Raw genomic sequence first — 25,258 nt, forward strand, 5'->3', positions numbered from 1 at the left:
CCATAAACTCAACTTAGAGCCATAAAGATGTGGCAAGAAGAAAGTATTATCAGAGTGAGTGGGAAAAATAATCACTGCATGGGAATCCAAGTCTTTCGTTTTCTCCAGACAGTACAGCTGATCAAACACTGTGGAGAGGAACACTAACACCTCAGAGCTGCCCTGGATCATGGGACTTGATAAGGACATGCAGAGGAGACAAGAGGAGGATTGCAGGTGACCAGCACATATCCAGAGAGAGAAAAAATACCTAAGGCTTTGTCTACACTGGCAAGTGAAAGACAAAACTTTTGTCATTCAGAGGTGTTAAAAAAACATCCCACAGAAAGACAAAAGTTCTCTCGATGACAAGTGCTGGTGTGAACAGCATTTCGACAATGCTAACGCCGCTTGTTGGGGTTGGAAGTTTTTTGCCTGCAGGAGAGCTCTCTCCTGCCAACAAACAGTGGCTACACTGCGTGTCTTTTAGTGGCACAACTGTAGCGGCACAGCCATGTCGCTAAAAGCTGGGTAGTATAGTCATAGCCTAAGAGATATAAGATTTCCTCTATTTTATTGTAACTAAAGAAAGCTTGATCTAGTACACTTCTCAGAAGCTAAACTGCCAGATATTCAGTCAAATTGTTTGTGCTCCACCGACATTAATCTCAGTTTTTAACAAGGTCTTGCTTTGACAGGATTATTTGATTGGTAGAATGTAAATTGAGTAATTTTATGCATACAGCCCTAAAGAGACAAGAACCCCTTGACCTTCAAGCAGAGGCAGTGATGGTAAGGAGTTTCTGGAGCCCAAATCGAAGTCTTAGGCAAATTGGCATATACATAAGGCATATCATTTAGAGCTGTGGTCAGGCTCACATAAGGGGAGAAGGCTAAAGATTAAGGAAGAGGGGAAGACTAAAGATTAAGGAGGAGAGCCAAACTGTCAGGCCACAGGTAGCAGAAATGTCTGTCTAAACTCACAGGGTCATGTGTCCCTTAGCCAATAGTAAAGCTCCAACAGTGTTACTGACAGCCATCTTGATGAAAATTTTCTAAAATGTTAAGTTCTAACCACTTCCACTTTAAATTTTTGTTTCTGTTGAAAATATTTAAACTTTTTAATTGTGCTGTTTCCCATGTATTTATACTAAATCCTAATTTATGCTTTCCAGTATTTCCATCATGTTTAATAATCAGAACAAGAAGAAAATGCTACAGTAATGACTTTATTAAGATCAAATATTCATAATCACTTGGGGATGGGGGTGTGGTGCACCCTAAATGTCCTGAGGCTTCTCTATTTTAAACCACAAAGGATCATGAAACCATGGTCCAAAGGGCTGTTTGGCAAATGGGGATAGCTGGAGTGCATTGTCCTCAGGTGCTCCTCACACCCCACACAGACATCTTAAAATGTCCTTTCCTAATATGCCCCTTGTGCTGTTGGCCATTAGGAACTCCCCCACACCGGAGTATCTCTAGTAGAAGATTTGGAGGCCGTATCCACTCCCTTTGCCCTAAAAGGGAAGGGAGTACAGTAGAGCCTCAGAGTTACAGATACCTGGGGAATGGAGGCTGTCTGTAACTCTGAAATGTTCCGTAACTCTGAAGAAGAGATTACGGACTTCAGCCATGGGGGCAGAGTAGGGGATTGGGGAAGAAGCCGCAGGGTGGGGGGGGGGCGGAGAAGGGGAGGGGCAGGGCTCCGAGTCGGGGTGGGGAGGCTGAAGCACCCACAGAAAAAAAAATAGTGGATATGCCTTATCCACCCACTGGCAGACGCACCGATCAGCTCCTCCCTCTGCCCCCAGTGCCTCCCGCCTGCCAGCGGGCCTTGCCGATCAGCTCCTCCCCCGCACTCCCAGTGTCTGCTGCGATCAGCTGTTCAGCGGCAAACAGGAGGTGTTGAGGGAGAGGGGGAGGAGCGGGGACAGGAAGAGGTGGGGGAGGGGCGGAATGTGGGAGGGAAGAGTCAGGGTGGGGGCTTGGGGCAAAGGGGGGGGTCCAGCATCCCCAGGGAAACCCCAAATTCGGCGCCTCCATCTGTAACTCTGATGTTCTTATCTTTGAGGTTCTATTGTAGAATGATACAGAGAATCTGCCCCTATGTCTTAATGATTAATAATCTGAGAGGTGGGGGAATCAAACATAGATCAGCTAAAATGATCATGTAGATAGGTACTTCTGACAGCCTACACAGTGATGCAAGTTTTCATCTGTGGGCCAGATGGGAAAGGTGTGTGTGTGTGTGTGTGTGTGTGTGTTTCCTGCCCTTCTACCCACATTTTAACCTCTACCAACTTCACCAATCTGGCACTATACTACTATTCAGGAGGGCAAGAACAATGGCTTCTTTCAGTCTGCCGTCAGTGCAGCCCTTCGTCTCCACAAACTGAGCATGTCACATCTGGGATGCATCTGCTGTCTTGAAAAGTAACACTAAGACTATGTCTACACTGCCCTGCAGTTCAGACTATAAGCTGCAAACAGCAGTGCACACCAAAGTACTGTGCTGTAGCTTCCCTGTGTGGACACTGCAGGTGCAAACTGAAGGGTTACTATTCTCATTAACATAGTCCTCTTCTAGGAACCTTTTAGTTTGTGCCCACAGTGTCCACACAGGGTACTTACAGCACAGCACTTTGGTGTGCACAGCTGTTCGCAGCCCTGCAGTCTGAACTGCAGGGCAGTGTAGACATAAGTTAGATCCTGACTTGGATTATGTTCTTGGCTTTCAAGCAAACTAGTAGCCATTAATTTCCCTTTTACCTTAAAAGGTATTCCCCCCCCCCCCAGCACTATTTAAAGTACCCCCCCACTCGTGCCATGGTAGAACAGCCAGGAAAAATTTAAGTGTCACATGACCCAGTATATCCTTCTTCCAGAGACCCAGAGAGAGACAAAGGAAAAAGCTTCTGGGAACTGCAGTCCATGCCGGGCAAGGGAATTGCTTTGTTTTCATGTTACAAGTTTTTTGTTTAAACCAATAAATTGTGCCCTGAGGTAAGGTCTGAATCAGACTCGGGCACAGCATTCCTTCCTTCCTGGGTTGATGAGATAGCCCACCATCTTACAACATCCTTAAAACTCAACATTTGCTCCTCTGCAATAACTGCAGTTCTGTACCTCCTACTCTAAATATAGGAAGATACCATTGTTACTGCAGGTACTTTTGAATTTCAATGGCACCCACTGCATAAATTGTTGATAACAAAAATGGTAGTTGAATACATTTTGGTTACAAAATATAACTAAGTCCACAAATTATTAGTAAAATCTGGTGTAAAGAAATACTGGAGTGAAAATAATAGATATATTAACATATGAGCTAAAATAAATTATTCTATTATAGATGAGAAAATGTAGGGCATTAAAAACAAGATCTGTGTATAATCAGAAAAAAATGCTATGGTTACTCAGGAACTAATGGAGAAAAGGCTAACCTTTTATCCTATCCCCTTTGTGCAGATGAATCTCTCCTTCTCCTTGAGGTTGATATGGCTTGACGACAATAAAAAGTCTTCCAGGTACAGCACTGTAAAGTTTGCGTTTTGGACCCTGATAATCCAAGGCAGCGATAGCATCCTTGTTGGCACTGGGATTATAACCGGCACTGGGGATTGCAATGAAACAGCATTAGTTTATAATTTAAAATAGACATTAATATGGTTCTGTTCTCATGACACAACAGAACATATTTAGCGGGGAGAATATGCAATAAGTATGCAGTTTGCAATAAGGTAGCTATTATTGGAAAAACAAAACTAGTTTGTTAGTCTAGCCCAGTTGTTCCCAAACTTGATCCGCCGCTTGTGTGGCGAAAGCCCCTGACGGGCTGGGCCAGTTTGTTTACCGGCCGCGTCCACAGGTTCGGCCAATCACGGCTCCCAGTGGCTGTGGTTTGCTGTGCCCAGCCAATGGGAGCTGCTTGCCCACACTGCTTCCAGCAGCTCCCATTGGCCTGGAGCAGCAAACCGTGGCCACTGGGAGCTGCGATTGGCCAAACCTGTGGACGCAGCAGGTAAACAAACTGGCCCGGCACTCCAAGGACTTTCCCTGCACAAGCGGCGGAACAAGTTTGGGAACCACTGGTCTAGACACAGTATTTTTTTAGATAATCTTTGAAGTGGAAAAGGTCAAATAATGACAGTTTTGTTAAAACAAAATGTGAAAAGACAATAACTAAGACAACCATGCAGTTTTCCAGCCCTTCAGCTAATTTAATTTACACACTTTATAGATTATATATCTATCTATATATATGTACACACACATCATCATGCTGCAAAAGAAATAAGTAGAACACTTTAGACCACTAAAATCTACAATTACTGCTGTGATTGGGTGTGTTCACAATAGTTCTATAGGAATACGCATCATTCACGGGCCTGAACCAAAACCACAACTCTGAATGTGCCCAAAGATGCATCATGTCTTTTGTGTTTGATACAGTATAATTTCAGAGGAAGTTTCTTATCAGTGATCAAAAGATGAACACCTATCTACTTGTTTTGAATAAAGAAGAATTCATTGATAAAGGGTGGAAAATAAAGAAGCTTGGTGCTAGATCACATCACCACAAAGGCATTTCCTTTAGGAAATCAAATATTACAATAGTTGAGAAACGATGTCTGGTGCCAGGGAGGAAATGGTAAAATTCAAGTGTGGGTAGAAGAATCTTAAAAGGCATCATAAAAAAGGTGGACCATGCTACAGTTCCACTGCTAAGGATAAATGCAAGGAACAAGAAGCCTTATGTGGAAATGCTGAAAATAGAATATATGCAAAGGAAACAAGCATACACAGAAATAATCAGTGTTTTCAGAGAAAAGATAAGGGCAGGGGAAAAAACAGAATTAGTTAATACTTGCGTAATTGCTTGGGATGAGAAGGATGGGTTTTTTATTTGGCTTAGTGAGTAAGATATCCTTTTAAACAAAAAAAACACCATTATGGCAAGGAAGAGCAAGCAGGATTTTTGTCTGAGCTAGTATATATAGATAATTCAGAAAACTTCACTGGTGAGCTCAGCCTAAGGGGAACAAAGTGAGCTTTCACAAATATATTTTTGGTGTAAAGAAGACAAAGTGAAAGTAGGCATTCTAATGTATGAGGGAAACAAATATCAATGATGATTAACGGTCTTTAACAAACGGGGAGAGAATAATCCACTAGGAAAGAATGAAGACTGTGTCAACAAAGCTGTTGATAAAAAGTAAACAAGGGAAACTTGGAAGAAGTTTAACATAATGGAACTTCTGAATAAGGAAGGGTTTGCCCCACCCACCCAAATCAATTTCACTGCAGTAAACCACACATTATCAGGAGCCTTTGATCTCAGACTTGATCATTTTCTAGATTTATTTTTCCTTCTTTTCTTTTAGTGCCAAGGACTGATGCCAATAAAGACAGACTCCACTTAATGTTTCAAGTGGCTGTGCAGACTGGAGGTCTGTTGGTGAAAGCTCACTAGGCTGTGGCAGCTGCTTAAAGTGAAAGAGGTAGTGGTAACCCTAGGTCTCACTAGCCATCTCCTTCTATTCATCTCCACTAATCTCTATGCTTATATAACGAGTGTCCTTGGCCTAAACAGCACTTCCTAATTGCCTGGACTAAGCAGGTTTGCCACCCTGTCCTGACCAGATCAGCCATCCTGTGCAAGTTACAGCCCTGCAATATACACAAAGCAGGTATTCTTATACACTCAACCCCCATTGGCATGGGATGGTATAGAGGATTTCTAATCTGGTAGAGTATAAATCCTCCAAACCTTATGAGTTAGGACATAAACCATCATCACTTCTATGATTTAAGAGTCCCCTTTCCTAATGAGAGAGTGGATCTCCCTTAACCCTATTGCTAGGACCAAGTACCACAGATGCTGCTTCCTTTAATCTTAGCTGGCATCTTCCATTCCAATAATTCCCAGTTTAATCATGAAGGCTGGCTAGTATTTCAAGAAAAATACCAGATGGATGAAATAGGTCAGGACAATTGTACATAAGGTCACATCCTAGCCTCTTAGGTCATACCTATCAAAAGATTCAACCTCCCTTCTTCGCGGGGGAGGGGAGGGAGTAAGGCTTTTCTGTTTTTTCTTCGTTTTCATAGACTGATTTTCTTGTGAATACTTCCCATTTCAATCACTATCACAGGCATCCTCCCCTCACTGATGGGATGTATAAACTCCTTGCACACAGAGGGAGAGGAAGGTGTTAATATAGATCCAAGAAGAGGAAGAAAGTGGAACAGCTGGGTTTAATCACAACTGTAAACAGGCATGGCTTTCAGACAACGGGGAGATGAAAGCTGTTCCTGAGAAAGGGAAGAACTTTTCAAAAAGCTCACTCAGGAGCAAGAGGTGCTCACCATGGAGCCAAAGAAAGATTGATTTATGGAAAATGCATGTTTATTGGGGGACTGGCTGGAGCAAGCTACTCACTTTCATTCCTTTTTGCTTTCTTTGGTTTAGGTTGCAGAAAGCCACAAAAAACTTTCGTTGAATTGACTGGGGCTTTTTGGACTAAAGCGAGGGACAGTTTTATGTGAACCACTAGCAAATCGCAAGGGGAGAGAACAAAGATTACCCTTCAAGCTCAAAGTAAAGGCTTGGTGACACTTCAAGGAAGAGAATTGGTGGAGGGAGTCCTGTGCTTGCCCCCATTCATAACTGCACAACATCTCTGTGGTAACTACAGCAATGGCTGTGTAACCACACACCTTCTGGGTGTGGTATTCTGTCCCATTTAGTGGCACCGAGACCACTGTGAGAGAGAGAGAGAGAGAGCGCAATGAATGAGTCTGCTCTACAGCTTTAGCTAAGCGCCAGTTGACTTTTAGCTCATGCACTAAATTCCAGAGATCCCCGGTTCAATCCCGCCCCCGACAACCAGGGTCTGTTGGTGTTACAGTGGCACAGAACATTAGGAAAGTGTTTCAGTGGTCTTCAACAAATTTAGAAGCTGGAAATAAGAGCTAGCACCATGTGACCAACCAGCTTTCTGTGGACCACCAGCAGATGCACTGGAGACACCGGGGATGTATATTCATAGGTTATATCACATGGCACTGTTCCTATTCTATGACAGGTTTCAGAGTAACAGCCGTGTTAGTCTGTGTTCGCAAAAAGAAAAGGAGTACTTGTGGCACCTTAGAGACTAACCAATTTATTTGAGCATAAGCTTTCGTGAGCTACAGCTCACTTCATCGGATGCATCTGATGAAGTGAGCTGTAGCTCACGAAAGCTTATGCTCAAATAAATTGGTTAGTCTCTAAGGTGCCACAGGTACTCCTTTTCTTTTTCCTATTCTATGTTTGGATGGGTGTGCAAATAGTTTCAGTACAAATACTTACACATGGAGGACTTAGCATTTGGTTTCCACAAATTTTCCGGCATGAAATTGGCTTCCATTAACATTTGTGCTGGTGAAACTCACTCAAGCATTCACAGACAGTGAGAATAGAAGAGGGATGAGAGCAGCCAAAGCAATTTCATTTAAAAAAAAATTAATTAATATTCACAGAAAGTTTTTGCATTATTTGGTCAGCTCCATAAATCAACAAATTATATTCCAGGAACCTAGAGATATTATTCTAGTAACATTGTATATTCTAATTAATTCTAATTCAAGTTTTTAAATAGTTTTTAGCTAGATTGTCCTTTGGAGAAAGCAAAACACATTCCCTCTAACTGGAAGGAACAAAGAGGAGGGTCCCTCCTGCAAAGACAATTTAACAGGTGGACCCCTGCATCTATGCAGAATCCTAGTGTAGTCTCCAGATAGATACAAGGATCTGTCCACGTGGTTCTCTATGCAGGAGTGAGGCCTAAGGTAATAACTGAATGACTTTGCACAGTTACTACAATATACAACATTGGAACACTTTGCTATATTGGATCAGACCACTGGCCTATGAAGTTCAGAATCCTATCTCATGAAGTGGTCAATGCCATATGTGATTTAAGCAAAACTGTTGTGAATTTTCTAGATTGCAACATTAGAAATCTCTGGTGGTATTGCTAATACCACCAGCAGAAAACATGTGTTAGCTGGGTGCCCATAACTGAAGAGGGGGAGAAGAAAAAAAGGAGCAAAGTAAGGGAAGAAAGTAATAGGAAAATAACTTCAGCCAAATTCTCTTTTGCTCTAATGACTACAAATTTAGATATAAATCTATTATACATAATATCAAAGTGACACCCAACAGTAGCCAACACTGCTACTTGACAATATTCATTTTCTTTTTTCATATTGAGATCAGGAAATATGACAGAGAAAGCCCATTATTTTGAATGACAATAGAATTAAGTTTATTGGATCAATGTATTTAAATTCTATTTAAGTCTCTCACTCTCCCCCTAACTTAAACTGTAATTATCCCTTTATAAGGCAGCATTTTGGTGTGTACTGACATTCTTTAAAAGATAAAGCATTCACACCTAATCTATCAATTTTGTTCTATTAAAATGTATGCCAGCATCCACCTTTCTCCAATAAAGCAAGACTTCTTATACAGTGGGCACGGCCCATAGGTAGGCACCCACTTGGTCACACTCACTAGTCAAAAGGGAAAAAAATAAAGCAGCAAAATCCTCAAGTGTTAGGGCCCTGCAGAAAGTAGGAATGGGAGAAGATGCTTGCTTCCTACTACCACCGCCTCCAGCTGCTGCCCCTCACCAGCTCTTCCCCCACCAACCCCGCTAACCAGCCACACAGGAATTCCTCAGACCTCCACTTTTTCTTCCTTCTTGCATACTGTTCAGCTCCAGATCAGTGGAAATGGGACTTCAAGAAGCTGTGGAGTTGAGTATGTTGCCTCTAACTGGCCTTGAATGCTGTCTGGGAAGGGGGTTGGAAGAAAGCAATTGACTCAGGTTCCATCAACAACCTGATGGACAACAGTCCCCCTCGCCCAACTGTAGAGTAAGCAGACTACAGCCATAAGAGATAGTTTGGTCCCTACTACCTCAGAGAGTCTCTCTTTTCCCATTATTTATTAGAGCTATTACAACCATACAAGACTCTCAAGCTACTTGCATCTAGAGCTCTGTGAAGAAATGATTTTTCAATTCATTGGCTGAACCAAAATATAGAAAACAAAAAATTATTTTGAGTCAACCGGAAACAAAAATTTTAAATTTCAAACTTTTTGGTAAACTGAAAAAGTAAAACAATGTTTGTTCTGGATGAAATGTTTCATTTTGTTTTTGAGTGTAACCTTTTAAAAACAAAATCAAAATTCAAAACAAAAGATCATTCGGAATTGAAAAAAATCAGAATGTTACATTTTGAAAGTGTCTGAAAAACTGTCTCCAGATCTATTAACACCCTGCTTGAAACAGGAGGGGAGTGCTAGGGGACACCAAAGCATGATTTGGTAACCTTCAGATCATACTGCTAGGTTTATCTATTTACGCTGACTTTGTGAGGAAATGGATGGAGTGGATAAGAGTATCTGCAAGCAATGATTAGAGGTGTTGACAAGTTCAGCTTTTGGACATTGCTCCAATGCATATGATTTTATTCAAATGTTCATATCTACCCTAGCCCCAAGATAGACATTTATAATAAATCTGTATTCATGAATATCATGGTCAGTGTGTCAATAAAATGGTATATTTCATGCTGTAGAAATATTGAAAAAGATCACCTGATGTGCCTATGTTGCTGTCTTTTTGCATCCTCTCCTACCCTGTTTAATGATGGTGACCGACTCCGAGAGGATGGGGTATAACTCCCAACAGCTTTTACAGTTCCATTAGGATTATTCTGCATCTGTTGAAGTAGGTGAGGTGAAAGGCTGCGGTGTGAAGAAGCAGAAGATGAAGCTGAACACTCAGGAATGTTGTTGATGTTCAGATTGTTATCGCTGTTGGAACGAAGTAAGACACGAGGTGCTGCCAAGGTGCTTTGGGGCCTCCGCCTCCTGTTTGAATAGGTAGGAGCCTCTCTAAATGGCACTGTATTAAGAGGGGGAGGGGAAAAACAATTATGGTAATCATATCTGATTTGATCATTTATGCATATTTATCACTCCTTAAAAAGATTCAACAACATATGGCACCTTTTTCGGGTGCTTAGAGTAAAAGAGAAAAACTATCTTCACTGATTATCTAATCAAGCTAAATAACAGAATTATATTTAAAATGTAATTAAAACTGAAAACCACTTTCATATGCAACATACTTTGACTTACTGGTTGTAATACATAGTTAAGCCCCACAATACTGGAAACATCAATGAATAGTAATGGCAAACATCTATTTTTTGCCAAGCTTTCATCGACACTATTTGCCCTCTCTCTCAAGCTTTCTTTGAAGCCTAACACAAGTTCATGGACTTGAACTGATCCACAGAAACTTCTTCTTTCATGCTGTATCTTTTGGGTTCCTTTTTCCTATAGAGACCTAAACTGAGAGAGAGAGAATTTGGTTCCATTGTCAGTTCAGGAGTAGCCTGGAAATCTTTAATGTTAGCGGTCACCTTATCTCCATCTGCTAGGTTAAAAATTCAGGACAGATTCTTCTTCTCTTAGAACTCTTACACTGACATAATCCCTAGGTGTCTGTTTTTCTAATCTAGGCATTTCTATTGCACCTATTATTGTATATAGAGCAGAGAGTGCAGTATCCTGAGGTAATATGCTCACTTCAGCTCCCACAAGCATTCACTGGAGAATATACCAAGACATATCTAAACATAGCAATAAATCATTTAACTAATTTCTTTTAGTAGAAAAATATACAAATCAGGAACCTGATCCTGCAAATGCTACTAGAAAAGCACTGCAATTATGGGACAATTTATATTAGTAAACACTATGCCCCAAGACTCTCCATTTCTCAAAGTAATGGGTTCTTTAGCCTCAAATACAGTTTAAAGAGACTTTTCTAATAAAAGGCATCTTATACACACCCTAGATCTGATGGTTCTTCCTACTAATTTCATAAACTAATAGACGTCTAACCCTGAAAACCCTTATTTATTTTAGTTCTTATTTATGAAAAATAAGCCCGTTAACTTCAGTGGGACTCAGAGGGTTTGTAGGATTGAATCCAGAGTTCACAAATCTAAATCTGCAAAGTAATAATAATGATATCACTAATAAAAGGCAGCCTATAATTATTCAGAAGACTATGCAGACTGTAATTTTCAAAAATTATATAATATTTCAGTTAGGAAAGAAACCCCAGATAATATTTTGCGTGTATACAATGTCATTCATCTTGAAGGATAACTAAGTACACAATCAAAACTTTAAAAGCATAAGCTTATATAAAATAGAACAAATATGTCATACTATACAAACACACATATTAATATAGATATTAGCATACATAGAAATGACTTCATCCTCCTCTAATATACAGCCATCCCTGGGGTGAAGCACAACAAGTGCTTAAGATAACAGAGCAATGTTTCACACAATTTTAGGACAGGAAATGAAGAATATTTTAACCAATTGTAACTGCAGCTTAAAGAATGAAGTTCCTCAAAAAAATTTCACCAGAATTCTTGACTGACAAGTGATTCTGAAGAGGATCATAAAATGACACAGTATAGCAAACAGTCAAAATTCCAGGTAGTTGAAACTCTCATTTAGGTTAAACTTTCTGTTATAAATATTAACAAAAAAGATACATATAGAGAACAGGATTTGAAATTGATATTAAATTCTACTGTATTTTATTTGAAGCAAAAATTAAATAATAGTGATCTTTACCAACAAGGCTGTTAAGAAGGATGAGACTTAAGAGAGTGCTAAGTTTATGATGGAAATGGCAAAAATCTACAGAACCTATGAGAGGGGGATTTTTCAAGTATATCATAATGCCCACTTATAAAAAAAATGCATTTAGAAGAAAGTCAATGGAACTTGTGCTCCTAACTCCACTTAGGTGCTTTTGAATGTATGACACAATGCTTCTAAAAGATTCAGCTCAAGGCCAACCCAAACGTCTTAAAAAAAATTCAGAACACAATCTTCCATAGTGTGTGTGTCTGAATCTTCTGCAAAAAGGTACAATTTCTTTTTCAATTTTTATTCATTGCCACTTTAGAATACTTTCTGGGAAATAGAATACTTTCTGTTATCTTGCCATGCTACATGTAGTGTGTGATATGGATATACAGTTTGTATATAGCTATGCTTGGGACATTTAGCATATTTCTTACTAACAATGCCACTGAAGAGAGGCAGATTGTGAATAAGATCTTATGGGTTAAAATAAGGTAAAATATTTTCTTTTAATAAAGATTACACAAAATAATGTGGATACAATAGGTACAGGCTTGCCTATTTATATCCAATTGAAGTCAATGTGAGTTTTGCATTTGGCTTCGAACAGGACCAAGATGTGGCCCCTAGAATTATTTGTTAGTTCACAAAATGGACAGGATGAAGACTCCACACTAAGATTTTGAATGCTCATAGATTCTAATTTTTCATGAGCTTAACTATCTACTGAGGGTTTATTGTAAAAAAAGTTGAAAGGTTTGGGGGGAGGAGGTTTAATAGTTCTGAATATTGCAGAGATATCAGAGGACTAATTGACAGAATGGGATGAGTATTTCTGAGCACATTTACATTGATAAGTTTGAGAAGAATGAAAAATGTTCATACCACTCCAAATAAAAAACATTTATATATTTCCCAGGTTTCATGTAAAATTATCTTTGCCCACTGAATACTTCAAAAAAAGGATTTTAATAATCATTTTGGAATTAACATTTGGTTTGATATCAATTTTATATTCTTAAAGAAATAGCTGCAAGTAAAATTAGTCTTTACTTTTTGAATTAAAGACTCACGTTTTCTTTGTGAAGGTAATAAAGGGAAAATTATCAAAGCCACAATTAGGATTTTTTTAGGCACATATCTATGCAGAAAGAGTTAAAAAATAACCTCTTTCATGCCCAAAATGATTAATATTCCAACCAACTGTTTTTTCCCCGGCAATCTGCAAACTGTAAGTGGGTGGATATTTTCTTAGCTGCCTCTTACATGGCAATATTTATATTTTTTCACAATAAAAAAATAACTACACCACAAAATAATGAAACAAATGTGCATGCTTTAAACTCTGTTGGACTAATTTTTATTTTTAGTTAATTATTTTACAGATCTTATAGATTCTTATTGCAAAGGTTGTTTGGAGAAACAAATAATATAAAATGACATGAAAACATCTCAACGAATTCCATGCTTTTAATTTCAAATCAAGTAATTATTGTACCTTTATATCAAACCTAAAAATTAAACAATACTTTCCTTCCAGCTGTCAGAATTTTATATCTAACAATCCATACTTATGAGGGGGCTATTAAGGAGCTTACAATGATAATATTGACCGAGGAAATCCTCATTCATCTTCAGATGGATTTCTTAGAAAACAGAACATTTTCTATATCTACCTAAGTTTAAGAAAAAACTAATATGAATAAGTCAGGTATCAACTAGATCTAAAAATTAGTTGCCTAAATGGATACTCTGACACACAAGAATTTTGAAAAAAGAAATGGCAAGAACTGATTAATTATACAATAAGTAAGCAGATCATATTAAAGGTACACAAGAAAAATATCAGTTCTCAAACATCAAATGTTCTGAGTTCATTGCTTACCTTCTTTCTTTGTTAAGGCATTTAACAAAGACTTCATTTTCTCTTACTTTAGCAGCAATCCCCTCATTACATAACCTTTTCTAGGAAGAAAGAGGGAAAAAACTACCCAGTTTCTATGTGTTTCAACTGCCTGCACCCTGACATAAGCAGCAGGTTTCTGGGCACCGTGTAATTGCAAGCATAGCTGGGCATGCAGTACCCAGCGTTCTGGTGACAAAGCCCACCCCACATTCTGTCTGTCAGCTGGGAACCAACTGTGCGTAGACTGGAGCTGCTCATAAAAAAATCTTGCTATCTTTCACTGTATTAGTCATGTGAACACCACCACCATAGTCTTTCAGACGTTACTCTGCTTTTGTAATCATTACATTTATGAACAAGCAAACACAGGACTGAAGGAAGGAGAAGCAGTGCAAGCTAAGAGGGGACAACATTTATATTTGGAAAGGGAGGAGGGGAATCATTCATGGAAAGATACTTCATATCAGCATTTCAACAGCTAGAACTTGTGAAGGGAAAATCCTGAAAGAAATGGGAGCTACTGAATAAGTGTGCTTAGCTTTTAAACTTGCATAGCTGAATCTCAATGTTCAGATACTTTCTATGCTTTTTGATATTTTTTTGCTTGTCTTTTGCAATGCTGTCCAGAGTCAGAGTCAATTTGAGAGTGTATGTGCATCTAACAATAAGCAAGCTTCACACCGTGCCTACATTAAAAATTTAGACAAACTGCCACTAAACGGCATATCTGAACATGACCCATATTCCAGTTTGAAAAGGATGAGAAGCAAGCACCAATTATTTTCCACTCCCCCTCTATTATGATAATTACACTGAAATAAATAGATTTTTTTATACAAGGGGAAAACACATTAAAAGGCAACCCCAGCTACTTTATCGAATTCTATGCAGATGACAATAAAATTCTTTAACCATTGCAACTTTTCAAAGGTTTTATTTATGGAAAATGTCTATGGATACCAATGAAAGCCAGTGCAAACATCTTTACAGAGGAAGAACAAACAACCAGAAAGTTGAAGATTACCTTTTTGAAAACACTACAAATAGGACGTGGGACTTAGGCATTCACAATCAAATGAATGCTTAGCTGTTGCACAATTCCATTTTGGATATATTTATAAATATTTCAGCAATGCAATATACGGCTTCTAAGGAGTAAGATTTACAAAGACTAACCCAGACTTAAACATCATATAGCATAAACCTAAACGGCATACTAATAATTACTCCATTGCAGCATTCTCCGCTGATTGTTAGGATAAGATCCGTAGTTAAACGCTAGATCTTTGTGTTGGTAAGACCACTGCTCCATCAACTAAAAGAGGGAGAGGGATCACATGGATTACTTAGTTGGATTTTACTTCCATATGCCTGATACGCCATCTATAAAATAACTCACAATGTAAAGAAAAGTACTTATTTATGCTTGATAATTAACAGTTTAGAATTCATTTAACATTTCAATGTTCATGTAGCTATAATTGTTAATGAAAAAATACTCTTACAAAGTGGTATGTGAGGATAAAAATTCAGCGCACTAATTTAAAACAAAATACTCAATAGGTGGAAAATATACAAAGGAAACTGGGACAAGAGTATATATAAAGTTAAATGAATGGATTTGACACTGGTTCACAGATTTGCATAGAAAATCTATGGGCACAGGAATGGTCTTTTTGACAATCGAAACCATGCATAGCTTTCTGTAGAATAAGCTTGGACTCTTATTCATAAACTTATAAATATATGCATTTTATTACGCCCTCATGGTGAGAATTAAAACAGCGTCCAGAATAAGAACTCCCACATCAGAACTTGACATAGCCACTAATACGAATGCATCAGCGTCTGCACATTAGAAAGATATTCCTGCTATTTCAACTTAATCTCACTGATTATCTTTTAGAGTTGGGATTTGGAAAGAGACTACTATTATCAATACTACTTTGAATTTCTATAATGTCTTCCAACCAAGGCTAGCCAATAGCTTCCCAAGCATTAATAAATTTAGCAACAATAAATCTGTGTATTATCCCCATTTTACAGATGAGCAAAAGGAGACACAGAAGCTGATCCTGTGCTGCACTTGCTGAGATGGACAGTGAAGAAGGTGTAGTCAAGAGAAGACATTTGTGATATCTGGATTCTGGGCTACTGTATGGACCAAGATGGCCCCTAGCATAAATTAGATCAGCTCCAAAAGCATCTCTAACATGTAGCAGTTTCCTCAGAGCTTCTTATTGGCTGTCCCACAGCCAAGAATCCCTGTAGCATTGAGCAGTAAGGGTATGCCTCTAGACCAGTGGTCTCCAAAGTGGGATGCGCGTACCCCAGAGGGTGCGCAAGACAATCCCTGGGGGTGCGCGGCAGGAAGTGCGCTGCCGGCACGCCTGTGGCAGCTCTTCTACATAACAGCTCTTCCTTTTTTTTTCTTCGGCGGCACACCTGCAGCAATTTTTTCTTTTTTCCTGGGGGTGTGCAATCAAGAAAGTTTGGAGACCACTACTCTAGACCAGGGGCTGTGAGGGAGGGTAGTTTCTCAATCCTACATTGCTTCTGGGCTTGTTGTGGCTACTTTGTGCAGCATATAAAGCCTAGGCCCAGAATGAGCTTCAGATAGCTTAAGAGAACTGCCCAAAGTCACACAGGAAATGAATGGAACCAAGGCCTCCCGCTGTCCAGTTCCGTGCCTTAATCACTACTAGCTAAATAAAAAAAATGTAAAGGCTAAACAGCCTGGATTTACCAATACCATGGGTTCTCAGACTTGCTCATCTGTCCCTAAGAAGGGCAAGGTAATAGACTAAAAAAAACAAGTAGTACCCTTCAGAAACTCTGAATTCCAAATTCCTATTGTGCATGTCTAATATGGGGGTTAGCTACAAAACTTGGGGACCCATTTGCAGGATGAGGACCTTAACTGTCCTCTGTTCAATCCAGCTTTAGTCCATCACTGCTCAAGAGATCCTTTCAGATTTAAAGGCAAATTTTGATAGTTTAAAACTGAACTACCAATGCACTTTAGCCTTGAGATCATCTTTTTGCTACTTGGTGATTATAGTGCCTACCATAATGGGGTCTACATCTCTGACTGGGCCTCCAGTTACTACCACAACACACACAAAAATAAATAAAGTGTGCTACCAAGAATGCAAAGTATGGCATAATTATGTAACTGAAATTAGTTGATAGAGTGAAATGCTACAGGTGTAAACCACACAAAAATGAAAGATACATTCTAATAGTTCTCAGATACAAAAATTAACAATTTTAAAGAAAAAACTTTCTCCAATTCAAATAAAAGTCATTGATCCCTGCCACACAGCATTGCCAGGAATCCAGTTTTCAAACAGAACACCGGGTCAAAAAGGGATCCTGGTGGCTCTAGTCAGCACTGCTGACCGGACTGGTCGGCGGGGCTAAGGCACGCTCCCTGCCTCCGCGCGGCTCCCGGTGGCATGTCCCCCCTCTGGCTCCTAGGCTCAGAAGCAGCCAGGGAGCTCCGTGTGCTGCCCCCGCCCTGAGCTCTGGCTCCCCAGCTCCCATTGGCTGGGAACCACGGCCAATAGGAGCTGCAGCGGTGGCGTCTGTGGACAGGACAGCGCACGGAGCCACCTGGCCATGCTGCCACCTAGGAGCCAGAGGGGAATGATGGCCACTTCCAGGAGCTGCCTGAGGTAAGCACCACCCAGAACCTGCACCTCTCACCCCCGCCCAAGCCCCAACCCTCTGCCCCAGCTCTGAGCCCCCTCCCACGCCCAAACTCCCTCCCAGAGCCCACACCCCACACCCCTTGCTGCAGCCCAAACCCCTACCCCAGCCCTGAGCCCCCTCCCACACTCCAAACCCCTCGGCCCCAGCCCATAGCCCCCTCTGCATCTGAAACCCCTGCCCCAAACCAGAGCTCCCTCCCACACTCAGAACTCCTAATGTCTGGCCCCACCCTGAAGCCCTCACCCCCTCCTACACTCTAACCTCCTGTCCCAGCCCAGTGAAAATAAGTGAGTGAGCAAGGGTGGGGGAGAGCGAGCGACGGAGTGAGGGAGGATGGAGTGAGGGGGCAGGGCCTCTGAGAATGGGCAGGGCAGGGAAGGGGCCTCAGGGAAGGGGTGGTGCAAGGGTGTTCAGTTTTCTGCAATCAGAAATTTGGCCACTCTACTACCACACTAAGAAGATAGCAAAAGCTATGGAATATCCTGTATTTCATCTGGATAATATCTCTAACATAGCCACAATAGTGAAGAAGTTACTCACCTCGTGCAGTAACGATGGTTCTTCAAGATGTGCCCCCCTAGGGGTGCTCCACTGTAGGTGTGCTTGCATCTTGGCACTGCTGATCAGAGAACTTTTGTGGTAGTGTCCATTAGGCCCGCACATGTGCTCTCTCTCCTCCTACCTTGCCACAAGGAGAACCAGTGCACATGGGATAACCTTCCTCAGTTCCTTGTCTACCACAGAGCCATAAACAAGAACTCCAAAGGGGGAGGTTGGGTTGTGGAGCATCCATAGGGACACACATCTCGAACCATTGTTACTGCACAAGGTGAGTAACTTCTTCTTTGCGTAATGTCCCTATGGGTGCTCCACTGTAGGTGACTCCCAAGCAGTAACCACACAGGAGGGCTGGGGCTTCAGAGTCAGGTCAGTTACAGATGACAATACTGTGGAGCCAAAGATGGCATCAGAGGTGGAATCCCCAGTAATCGCATAATGTTCTGCAAAGGTGTGGACTGACACTCAAGTTGTTGCTCTACAGATTTCTGAAATAGGGACATTCTTCAGGAAGGTGACGGATGAGGAGATTGACCTCATGGAGTGCATGCAAATACCATCTGGAGGTGTCATGTTGCAAACCTGAAAATGTTGTTTAATGCAGTTCGAGACCCATCTGGAGTGTCTCTGGGCTGATACTGCTGAGCCCTTAGATCTCTCCGCAGTAGATAGGAAAAACGTAGGAGATCTCCTAAAAGCTGCTACCATCAGCATGGAGTCACTCAAAGTCCGGTACCCAGGGCTCACAAAGATCTGGGGAGGCGGGTACCATTGACATGCCTAAGGACCTGATGGGCACAGGCACCAAGCAAACAATACTGATGGAAAAAGATAGGAACAGAGAACACTCCAGTAAGAAGATGCTGCTGGTATGCACTGTACCTTTGGCACCGTCATCAGTGCCCCATCCAGCACTGGAGAGTTCAGTGCAGGCAAGATCCCTGACTCCCTTTGTACTGCCAATGGCATCAGGTCGGTTGTCACTGCCGGAATTGCAGCACTCAAGAGCACTCAAAGTATCTTGTATAATAGTCTCCCCTATTTGGCACTGGAACTTGGGTACCAAGTCTGCTCCAAGAGCAGGAATCTTCTCTGGTACTCTGCCATGCACCTCCACTTTCTAGTGGAGAATCAGATAGCGAGCCAGAGTAGTTCATTTCCCACTCCTCCTCCCATGCTCCCTATGATGCCTACTATCGAGAGGCTCCTCAGGTATACCCTCAACCTGCCCATCCACCACCATGGTACGGCCAGCTATAGCAGGGCAAGAGAGAAGAATCAGAGCCATTACCGTACCGGCCATGTAGGACCATGAGTTGGTTTAAGGCAACAAGTCAGAGGGGGCAGAACAAAAACAAATACTTGCCTGAAAGAAAGTGAGAAAGCCCTCTTGCAGGCACAGCTCCCTCCCTTTCATCTCTCTGGTCCTAGTGTTCTCCACTGCCATTCTCCAGTGCCACTCCACTTTCCCTTCCTGACTGCAGCACAGTCTCTCTGCTGTGACCTCCAGTACATTTTGTCTTGAATAGCTGTTTAAAATTTAGCTCCCTCTAAGCAGACTAGTTACTAACTCAAGTCAGTACATTCAGCCCTGTTCTACACTGGGGGCGGGGAGATCGATCTAAGTAACACAACTTCTGCTATGTGAATAATGTAGCTGAAATTGATGTACTTAGACCTACTCACCGCGGTGTCTTCACTACGGTGAGTCGACTAATGACGGTCCCCCATCAACTCCGCCTGCGCCTCTCGTGGCAGTGGAGTACAGGAGTTCACGGGAGAGCACTCGCATATCAATTTATCGCATTGAGACTAGATGCGATAAATCGACCCCCGCTGGATCAATCACTGCCCGCCAATCTGGTGGGTAGTGTAGACATACCCTCAGTCACCCAGCCTAGAGATCTAGTATCTCAATTTTGTTTTCCAGTGGATGAGATAGGTTACCCCATCTCCCTGAAGTCTTCTCACTGACTTATGTGGACTGAGGGAGAAAAGCAAGACTCTTAAAGAAAACACACTGGCTTTTTCTTCAAATTGTCTGTGGTTGAGAGCAGGAGCAGTGAAGGGAAAACGAGAGAAAAAAAACCAACAAGCCATGAGTGGATGGCTCATGAATGGAGGATTAATTAGTGGCTCTGGGTATCTGCAGTGAACTGACCATGGGTGGATGAAAGGGGAAACATGAGAACAAGTAATATAGTCTCTGAGGGGAAGGAAAACTAGGGTCAAACTAACAGGGGGAAATATACTGGTGGCATGAAGGATGAATGTGAAAAGACAGAAGGGGGAAATTGATGGGGGATTGTGGAAAAGGGAAGAAAAGACTGAGGGAAACTCAAACACAGAAAAATGAAAAAAGGAGGGAGAACAAGTCAGTCATCTCCTGAGTTCCTCTTATGGCCTCAGGTCATTTTGTAGGGCCCCTGCTTCAGTTTCCCCACTTTTCAGAAATCTCTGATTATCAAAACAATCTCTTCTCAAATTAAGCAATCCCCCTCCTTGAGGATGGATTCATTTACAGAACAAAATATACAGAACAAAAAGTTCTCAAATCCCCTCAAGTCTATGCTCCCAGTCTTCCTGCTGAGAGTCTCCCAGGCCTTCTCTTCCTAAAGCCCTTTCCCCTGAAAACTCAGGATTCCCTGCTACAGCTACTCACCCTCAGCAGACTCCATAAACAAAGTGTTTATCTCCCCCTTCTCATTCCTGCTGCTCTTTACAGGAGAACCAGCTCCTCTTTACCCAGCTGGTTCTACTAATTAAACCCCATACCTCATCCCAGCTGTGGCAGGCAGGGCTAATTGTACAAGGCTAGCCAGCTCCAGGCCTCCAGCCTTTAAAGGGGCAAATCACCCTGTCACAAAACCCTTCAGGAGAAAAGTTTGAAGGGAAAAGGAAAAAACTAAACCGACATGTACAGTCCAAAGAATATAAAAGGAATGAAAGGATATTAAAAGTGCACTAGGGAGAGTTTTTAAAAGTTATCACAACGGACATTTTAAAAGCTAAGTGCTACATTAAATCAGTAATGAAAGTAAATGGGATAGACTGGACAGAGAAGCGGGAGGAAGGGAGCACATGCTGCAGCTCACCTATGGCAGAAAAATGCCTAGGTCTGGGACTGTCACACACACACACACTTCTAACAATGGTCAAACAAGTTAACTGACTTCCATAAAGAGAAGTTTCACTGTGAAATGTGGGAGGAAACAAAACAGGTGCCTTATATATAATATGTATGAATTACCTCATGTTGCATGATGGTATCTACTTCAAAAATAATACTCATGGCTGGGAAAGAACAAATCCCATAACTGATATTTCTCCATGCTCATATCTGGGCTTGAAAGATATTTTTGGACAGAAAAGTGACTATACTACAATGACCCCATGTCACTCAACCTCTGCTTCCCATGCAAGAAACCTGTTCATTACTTATTCGTTTCTAATTACTCTAGTGACCAATAGCTCTACAAAATCAACACAGTGATGGAAAAGGGAGGGAGGGTAGATTCTATTCTGGCTCATACATCAACACAACTGTGAACTAAATTTAAAGAGAAGGATTAAATTCTCAGTTACACCTCTGCAGTCTATCTGAAGACAATGAGTGTGTAACTACTGGAGACAGAATTTAAAGAAAGTAGGGTTACAGAGGTGTAACAGGGAATATCCTTGGCTAACAGAATCCCTTACTGGTAAGGCTGCATCAGGCAGAAAGACTCCAGCAGGACTCTCTGATCCCAGCCTGTGTTAGCAGGTATGGTAGACAGAAAAAACAATTATTTGAATTGCATACTAAACATCTTTGATATGAAGTCACTGACAGGCATAAGCATGTAATCCCACAATGTCATTTTTACACTTCAGTACACGTGCTCCTTAAGAATGATGATTAAGTGAATCAATAATTCTTATCCCTTCTTTCCCAAAGTAACCAGCTAAGGCCTGATTTTCAAACCCTACGTAAGTATACATTTTGCATATGCAACCACATGGACCCACTTTCTAATGTGCTAACATGTAAATCCCTGATAGAGAGAAGCAAAGCATCTATCCCTTTCAAATCTCTTATGGATGTCTGTCTGCCTAGGAGTATATGCAAATGAGCTGTTTGCATGAGAACTTTCAGTGGTGAGCGTGCAGAGTAGGTACAAATGAATGACTACCTAGGGCTGAAAAATCAAGCCTTATAATTAAAGCTGATAAAAAAATGTTGGAATGATTTTCCAACAAAACTGCCCTTTTAGAAAAACCTCCTGTGTGATGGGTGAATGTCCACATGGACATATGTATCCTTCCTGTTGAGAGCTGCGAACTACATACCTCCCTCAAGGGAAGGGATTATAGATGTTGGTGTAACCATCCAGAACTTCAGCTTTCAAATAAAAGATGTTGAGTTGCAGAAGGTCCAGGGTGGGTCTCCACCCTCCATCTTTTTTTGGGATTACAAAAGATGAGGAGCAGAACCCCCTTCCATGATACTGAGTCTGGCATGCTCTATAGCCCATTGGTATAAAAGGAATTCTGCTTCCCATTGAAGAATTATTGCGTGAGAGTTGTCCCCAAAGCGGTGTTTGTGAGGCGGCAAGGAGAGAAACTCTATGGAGTATCCCTGGTGGATAATTTCCAGAACCCAGCTGTCCATAGTGAACTTGTTCCAGTTGTGGGCAAAGAGTGTAAAATGATGATAGAGGACGGAGTGATTGGCCTCAGTGGTGGTTCGTGGGTCCTGACCAATATGTCAAAAGTGGCTCTTGGTTGGTGGCTGAGGGAGAGTAGAGGCTGTGGCAGTAGAGGAGGTTAAGAAACAAGGCCTCTGATCTTTTGGTTTTTGCAAGGAGGCTCAACAGTGAGCTGATAAATAAGATGCATGAAGACAGGGTGCCCTCTGTCTATATGATTGCCTCTGGTGCTTCCTCCTGGGCACCAGAGTACAAATCACAAGTAATGCAGAGTTGATCTCAAGTCCTTTAATGAGTGCAGAGACTCATGCATTTTCTCATTGAAGAGATTCAACTCACCAAAAGGGAGGTCCTGCATGGTGTTCTGGATCTCCCTTAGAAACCCTGATGATTGCAGCCAGGAATCCCTCCTCATGACCAGAACAGTGGCCAAACTTCTGGAAGCCATGTCTGTCACACCTGTTGCAGCCTGGAGGGCTACTTTTGCCCCTAGCTTCCCCTCATCTAGAAGAGACTGAAATTAGGTCCTGTCTTCTCTGGGAAGCTTGTCTGTGAAGTCCACAAGCCTGGAATAGTTATTAAAATCATATTTTGCTAACAATGCTTGATAGTTAGTGACACAAAATTACAGGCCTGCAGAGGAGAATATCTTCCTCTACAGATGGTCCAATCTCTTAGCCCTGGTCTACACTAGGACTTTAGGTCGAATTTAGCAGCATTAAATCGATGTAAACCTGCACCCGTCCACACAATGAAGCCCTTTATTTCGATTTAAAGGGCTCTTAAAATCAATTTCCTTACTCCACCCCTGACAAGTGGATTAGCGTTTAAATCATCCTTGCCGGGTCAAATTTGGGGTACTGTGGACACAATTCGACGGTATTGGCCTCCGGGAGCTATCCCAGAGTGCTCCATTGTGACTGCTCTGGACAGCACTCTCAACTCAGATGCACGATTGTTTGCCATTGCTCTGACGCAGGGAGGGGAGACTGACGACACGGCTTACAGGGTTGGCTTACAGGGAGTTAAAATCAACAAAGGGGGTGGCTTTACATCAAGGAGTATTTCAGGCAGGACTTCACAGAGGGTTCCAATAAGAAATGGTGCACCTAAGTTATTGTTCTTATTGGAACAAGGAGGTTAGTCTGGCCTCTGATTGATACGTGGCTAGATTTACCTCGCTACACCTTCTCTGTGAGTGAGTGAAGTGTGACCTAGAGGAATGAGTCCCCTAGATGGGGGGCAGGTGGGGGGGGTTGCAAATGAGTACAAAACAAATCTGGTCTATTTCTTGTTTTGATCCACTCCATCTATCTTTTACATCTTTGGCTGGCAGCAGACGGTGCAGAAGGACTCCATGTCATCCACATCTCATGGCTGCTCGGCAGAAGATGGTACAATAGGACTGCTAGCCATCCTCATCTCTTGCCTGCCTGGCAGAAGATGATGCAATAGGACTGCTAGCAATCCATATCACCTGCCTGCTCACCATAAGATGGTTCAATAGGACTGACTGCAGGACTAAAGAGAATGACCTGATCAAGTCACTCCAAATTTAGTCCCTGAGCCCATGTCTGCCCAGGCGCTCCTGATGGACCTCACACAGGTGACCAGGAGCACCTCAGACATGACGATGACGGCTACCAATCCTATTGCACCATCTGCTGCCACAAGGCAATGGGTTGCTGCTGCTGTGTAGCAATGCAGTACCGTGTTTGCCAGTACCCAGGAGACATATGGTGACAGTGAGCTGAGCGGGCTCCATGCTTGCTGTGGTATGGCATCTGCACAGGTAACTCAGGAAAAAAGGCACGAAACGATTGTCTGCCCTTGCTTTCACCGGAGGGAGGGAGGGAACGGGGGCCTGATGATATGTACCCAGAACCACCTGCGACAATGTTTTAGCCCCATCAGGCATTGGGATCTCAACCCAGAATTCCAACGGGCAGCGGAGACTGCGGGAACTGTGGGATAGCTACCCACAGTGCAACGCTCCGGAAGTCGACTCTAGCCTCGGTATTGTGGAAGCACTCCGCCGAGTTAATGCACTTAATGCACTTAGAGCATTTTCTGTGGGGACACACACACTCGAATATTTAAAACCGATTTCTAAAAAACCGACTTCTATAAATTCGACCTAATTTCGTAGTGTAGACATACCCTTAGAGCCTTTATCTGCCAGGGTGGCCCTTTGATAGTGTGACCAAGCCCTTTCAACAGCTGCCTAAACCAACAGCGAGTCAGGGGAAGGATGGGAGAACAAGAATTCAGCTCCTTTAGTAGGAATAATATATTGTCTCTTGGCCCTTTTTGGTGTAGGGGCACAGGATGCCAAAGCATGCCATACCATGCCAGCCAGATCTAGTATGGCCTCATTGATTGGCAGGGACACCTTACTCGGTCCCGAGGCCGAAAGATGCCAGAAGCCGGCGATGAGGATCCTGGATCTCCTCTAATGGGATCTGTAGGTCAATGGCAACTTTTTGTAACAGCTCCTGGTACTGCGGGTGGTCATCTGGCAGTGAAGGAGAATGAGTGATCGCCTTATCTGGGGATGAAGCAGAAGTGCCCGTCAGAACCATTGGCACCTGCAGATCTACTTCCACCTCCTCCTCCTCGTACACCAAAGGAACTGGCTGGTGAGAGAGGAGTGAGTACGACTCTTGAAGG

The 25,258-nt window shown here is 42.1% G+C and overlaps 1 protein-coding gene across 6 annotated transcripts in view; it reads right to left on the reverse strand.

The window, feature by feature from the left end:
• Positions 1-25,258, reverse strand: part of SHANK2 (SH3 and multiple ankyrin repeat domains 2) — a 613,170-nt gene that overhangs the window by 324,514 nt on the left and 263,398 nt on the right. For 4 of the 6 annotated variants that reach the window (XM_073347891.2, XM_073347893.2, XM_073347892.2 and 1 more), the window contains 2 exons: positions 9,635-9,944; positions 3,426-3,595 (listed from right to left, as the gene is read on the reverse strand). In XM_073347891.2, coding sequence (XP_073203992.1) covers positions 3,426-3,595; positions 9,635-9,944 — 480 coding nt within the window. Of the gene's footprint in view, positions 1-3,425; positions 3,596-9,634; positions 9,945-13,607; positions 13,674-25,258 lie in introns of those variants that run through there. The other 2 variants (XM_078853251.1, XM_073347895.2) reach the window with 1 other exon arrangement.

This window comes from Lepidochelys kempii, chromosome 6 (assembly GCF_965140285.1).
Source record: "Lepidochelys kempii isolate rLepKem1 chromosome 6, rLepKem1.hap1, whole genome shotgun sequence".
In the NCBI taxonomy this organism is placed as follows: Eukaryota; Metazoa; Chordata; order Testudines; family Cheloniidae; genus Lepidochelys; species Lepidochelys kempii.